The 6,000-nt window shown below is 34.6% G+C and overlaps 1 protein-coding gene across 1 annotated transcript in view; it reads left to right on the forward strand.

The window, feature by feature from the left end:
• Positions 1-926, forward strand: part of rasgrf2a (Ras protein-specific guanine nucleotide-releasing factor 2a) — a 42,322-nt gene extending 41,396 nt beyond the window's left edge. The window contains exon 28 of the mRNA XM_028462041.1: positions 489-926. Coding sequence (XP_028317842.1) covers positions 489-584 — 96 coding nt within the window. The 3' untranslated portion in view covers positions 585-926. The remainder of the gene's footprint in view (positions 1-488) is intronic.
• The last annotated feature ends 5,074 nt before the right edge of the window (positions 927-6,000 follow it).

Below are 6,000 nucleotides of genomic sequence, written 5' to 3' on the forward strand. Positions count from 1 at the left end.
TCCTGCTGCTTGTCACGCCCCACCTGTCATACATTTATTCCCCACCGGGGGGCGCGTCACACTTTGAGAAGCACTGATGTAAACGCTCTTTGGGCGCATCCGAATACTCCCTCCTATCTCCTTTCCTATCCACTTTTCCTTAACCCCCGAAGTGTTTAAGTTGCAGCCATGATAAGGGTTCCAATTCTCTAAAAGCTAAGGAAAGGAGGCTCAATGCTTCCTTTATATCCTCCTTTAGCCTAGGAAACACTGATGCATCCTTTACTAAAGGAGACCAGATAATGCTGACCCACAATTCCTTGCAGCGACAACATTTGAAGGGACTCGCTCATCCGATCGTTCACGGAAATTCACAATGACTGAAAACAGAGCACTCTGATCAGAGACAATTTTAACCACATTATGTTTTATTCAACATATCACCTCATTCAGCTACTTCCCTGTTCTCCTTCTTCTTCTGTGACTCTGTGGTTCTTGCCTGCTTCCAGGTGACTCAGTTCCTGCTGGATAAATCCTTGGTGATGGATGAAGAAACCCTCTACGAGCTGTCGCTGAAAATCGAGCCCCGAGTGCCGCCCGGCTGATGTGGACCTTCAGGGAGTCGACGCCTCCTCTGTGACGCGCTGGTATTTTTTCTTGGACACTCAGGAGAAATCGTGCCTTGATGTGTAAACCTCAGTGATCGCTGTGAGGAACACGAACAACCCGTGGAGTCTTTTTTAATTAAAATACACGAATAAAATTCCTCATGGGCGGAGCTAGAGGGGTGACCCAGGGGGCACCTAACACCTCTGGAACCTGATTGGTTGAACCGGGCGACTCACAGCTCTAAACCACTGTTGCCAACTCTGTGCTTGTTTCACCACGTGAAAGTAGCATGTAGCACAGAAACTAGCACGTTTGTAGAAGACATGTCGAAGTCATGTAGATTACAGTGGTTCTCAACCTTCATGTCATGTGGAGACATGGTCATCTGTAATGGGGAATAAAGGGGAGAGCTGTTTGGGGTCCATCCATAAAGTCAGCAAAATGATGGTCCATTGTTCTATGAATCTGTAATAACTACATTTATTTATTCATCTGAATAATATCCACTGTTATCCAGGAAGTTTATTATTATTTTCACCATAGTATATAGTTATCTTAAAGATGTGAATACTTCTTTTAATCAGAAATAAAATGGGTTAAAAGTGACCAAATATGGTGGAAATGGTGGAGAAATGGGATTTTAAAAACCACAGAAATTGATTGAAAGTTGCAAATTAGAGTAGCCTAAAACAGAAAAAAGGGTTCAAAGTGTCAATATTAGCTATAAAGTGGCAGAAATGGGGGCTGGTGGGGTAGTGTAATTTAAAAAGGAGGAAGAATTAGTTTAAACTGCCAAATAATGGGCATGACATATCGTGAATGTGGTTAAATTGGCAAAAATAAGCATGAAATGTGATGAAAAGAGGTTCAAAGTGACAATAATGGGACAATATGTGCAGCATTAGGTGGGAAAAGTGGTGGAAAGGGTTTAAAAAGTGCTGAAAATGTAATGAAAGTGGAAAAAATGTGCAGAAAATACATTGGAAGTGGCAGAAATGGGAGTAATGTAGCAAAAATGCATTAAATTTAGCAAAAGCATGGCAAGAAAAAGTGATGGAAATGGGTTAAAATATGGCAAGTTTGGTGTAGTTGCAGAAAAAGGGTAAAAATAAGCAAAAAAAAATTGGCTCAAATTGTTCAAAAAATATTCCATGTTTCTTGAAGGCATCTGGCGACGCCCTCCCTGTGTCCGGCCCAGGTGCTTTAGAGGACTTTAGGACCCAGTTAATTTAATGTAATAGACTGTTGTGTGTCCAATACGACAATGAGCTGCACATGTGCAGAAACAAAAACCACAACCTTATGGAAGCCCAAAAGAGTCATAATTAAATAAATAAAAACAACATTTTGAAATAAAAACCATTTTGATAAATAACAGACAAATATATAATATGTTAAATAAGGTAATATTATGAAATACGTTTTTATTATTCTTATATATTTATTTCCACAATGGCCTTTTTATTTCATGTTGTTTTATGTCTCTTTTGGGCTTCCATACAACCTGGGCACACATCTACAAAATAACATCACACACCATTTCATCCATCATTGCAAAAGCTTTAACAAAGAAAAACACTAATACCTCAAAAAGTAAAACTTTTATATGTACGTATATATTTAACCGTCATTGCCATTAAAAGAAGATTAGACAGTGAAAGAAAAAATTAACACTAGTCACTTTAAAACAAGTATTTTATAAATCAATTTTACATTTCAGAGCATAGATAAGATGTTTTTATTCCAACTTTCTTCAATTAGCATGAAGCTGCTACAGTGATGCATTCATGGTCTTTTGGAATTTCTGGTCTTCAACTTTTTTTGATTAAAAGTTTCCCCGTCCTTCACTTAAACAGGGATAACGTTGTTGTTATCCTAAACATCAGTGAGGTATTCATTGGTGTTAATATTAGTACTTTTATTAAGTGAATCACATTGTACCGACATGCTAACGGCTATTTATGCTAATATGTGAAACTATGAGAAGAATCAAAAGCCTCAGGATGCCCACACGAGGGCACTGTCACAAAGTGCAGATTACTGGAATTTGTTCTGATATAATCTAATTTTTCCACGTAAAAGCAGCAGGGGGGGCTCTAAGCACCTCTACACCTCTACTCTGAGCTCCTCCACACACATCAGGATCTCCTTCTCACATTTCTACTTCCTTACAGTTTAAAAATGTATATTTTTGTACAGAATTCTTCAGTTTCTTTGTTTTGTTTTGACCCTCACCGACCGTGTGCGTCAAATAATTTCCTCTCTTTCTTTCTAGATTTGTGATTTTTTCAAAATGTCCTCTTAGTGCCGTAAATCATCCTGTAGAGTGTTTAGTTTTCCATCATTACAAGACTAAAAATTTAAAAAAGTACAATTCAAAAGAGAAAAATTTGCCTTACATTAAGGTAAATACTGAAGGAAGTTGTGTTTTAAAAAGATATAAAGATAAGTATCTAAATGTCACCACATACTGACAGAGGTATGAATTGACAAGAGACAATAAATAAATGCTGAAAGTTAAAAAGTTGAGCAATTAAATGTTGTCATCTAGTGTCAGAATTGTGAATAGAATGCAATGAGCGCCATAAATAAAATACCAAAAAACATGTTTTCATTTCATTTAAATCAATATAAATGATGTATTGAAGGGTACATAAGGATAGAATTATACTTGTCACAGTTCCTGTTAGAAATGTGAATAGATGGAAGTTTACGCCATGAAAGGTGCGAAAAAATAAACCCGAAACTGAAAACAAATAAATAAAATAAACAAAAAATAGTCCCGTACATGCTGGTTAGCACAAAAAAAAAAGATTCTTTAACGAGATAAATATATGATTGTCACGGTAAGTTCTATAAATCTTGAGTTCTATAAATAAATCCCCCTAAAAACAAAATCATGAAAAAAAAAATTCAATTTCATATATTAAAACACGATGAGGCCAGAGAGGGATTCAAATGCAAAATTTGTGGTCAGCTACTGACAGAAATGTGAACAGATCGTAATTTACACCATAAGTTGCTAAAAAATAAACCAACAACTGAAATACATATATTTTTTAAAACTAAAATGTACCTTACCTGTTGGTATGTACTACAAAAAAATGTGCTTTAATAAGATAAATATTAAATTGTTGCTGCCTACTTTCAGAATTGTGAGTAGACACAACTAAATCCACTTCAAAATAAAATAATAATTAAAAAAAAGATGCTTAATGTTTTCGTATTATGTAATTAATGAGGAATGTAGGTTAAAAAGTGGTGATGTGAGCAGTAATGCAGCAAATAAACAAAAAGATAAATCTATAAATAGATCCCCTTCAAAATAAAATGGCAAGATGTTATGGCAGTATAAAAATATATTTCCTGCCTTTATATCAAAAACTTTCCCTCCGAAATAAAAATACATTTAAAAAAACAGCTTTCCTCTGATCAAATATAAACATGTAAATACTGATTAGCAAGCTTTAAATAGTTTGTCACAAAATGCAATGCCACCAATTAATCCCCTTCAAAATAAAAGCACAGGACTGTTTCCTTATTTTTCCGATTGAAAGCGAGCCTGTGACCCACTTTGGGGACCTGTCCCAGGAGTTGAGAAGCATTGCTGTTGCTGGTTCATTGTTTTCTCCTTGTTTCTGTTGATACTCGTAGACTAGAGAATTCAAACCTTAAACTTCCTCGAATGCACATGTCGGATCCTTCGTATCCACTGATGTACAGATGTTCACACACACAGGACTTGAACATCAATAAAATTAAAACAAAGACGACTCGCGGCTCATCGTCCTTTTTTTAACATGTGGAGGAAAAGAAAAGAGCAACTGAACAAGCATCACATTTATTCTAATTTCATGGGTTGGAATTCTATGAGTTTAAACAATCATCTGTCACACGGCCTAAACGGGTTGTTAATTATTTTATAATTTAATGGGCAGAGCTAATTAGTCTATCCTTTAACAAGCAGACAGCATTAGTATCTAATTTGATGGGATAAGTTAGTTAAAATAACCTTTAACAAGCATAGTGACTTAGTGATAGTGTTCGTCCTTTGATGGGCTAGAATTCGTTTTTTATATACTGTATATTTGATAGGCTTAGTTTGTCCTTTGATGAGGATGAGTTAGTTTTTATATACTGTATATTTCATAGGCTTAGTTTGTCCTTTGATAAGGATGAGTTAGTTTTTATATACTGTATATATGATAGGCTTAGTTTGTCCTTTGATAAGGATGAGTTAGTTTTTATATACTGTATATATGATAGGCTTAGTTTGTCCTTTGATAAGGATGAGTTAGTTTTAAAATACTGTATATTTGATAGGCTTAGTTTGTCCTTTGATGAGGATGAGTTAGTTTTAAAATACTGTATATATGATAGGCTTAGTTAGTCCTTTGATAAGGATGAGTTAGTTTTTATATACTGTAGTTAGTCCTTTGATAAGGATGAGTTAGTTTTTATATACTGTATATATGATTGGCTTAGTTAGTCCTTTGATAAGGATGAGTTAGTTTTAGTTTATCATTTGATAGGCTTAGATAGTTCTTTGATGAGGGTGAGATTATTTTTGTATATATTTGATAGGTTTAATTAGTCCTTTGATGATGATTAGTTAGTTTTAGTATATCATTTGATACGCATAGTTAGTCCTTTGATGATGATTAGTTAGTTTTAGTATATCATTTGATACGCATAGTTAGTCCTTTGATGATGATTAGTTAGTTTTAGTATATCTTTTGATAGGCATAGTTAGTCCTTTGATGATGATTAGTTAGTTTTAGTATATCTTTTGATAGGCATAGTTAGTCCTTTGATGAGGATGAGTTTGTTTTAATATATTGTTTGTAGGCATAGTTGGTCCTTTGATGAGTTAGTTTTAGTATATCATTTGATAGGCTTAGTTAGTCCTTTGATGATGATTAATTAGTTTTAGTATATTGTTTGATAGGCATAGTTAGTCCTTTGATGATAATTAATTAGTTTTAGTATATTGTTTAATAGGCATAGTTAGTCCTTTGATGAGAATGAGTTAGTTTTTGTATATATTTGATAGGTTTAGTTAATCTTTTGACGAGCAAGAGTTAGTTCAGTAAGTAATTTGATAGGCTTAGTTAATATATCATATGATGGTTAGTTTATCCTTTGAGTGGCTATAAAGAGTGCATGAAAGTAAATTTGTGTATTAGATCATTCAAATCTGTTTTCTCTCCACTTCATGTGCCTCAAAGTATTTCTGAAGTACAACCTGCAGTGATTTCTTGTCAGGTGTGTGTGTGTGTGTGTGTGTGTGTTTCACTGACCTATTACACAAACAGCCTGTGAACTCTTGTCGTTATGCAGCTCAGAGTGTCAGAGCTGCTGCAGATCATGTGAAGACGTGAAGGTCAAACTTTCTTTTAATATCAAGGTCAG

This window comes from Gouania willdenowi, chromosome 12 (assembly GCF_900634775.1).
Source record: "Gouania willdenowi chromosome 12, fGouWil2.1, whole genome shotgun sequence".
Classification (NCBI taxonomy): Eukaryota; Metazoa; Chordata; class Actinopteri; order Blenniiformes; family Gobiesocidae; genus Gouania; species Gouania willdenowi.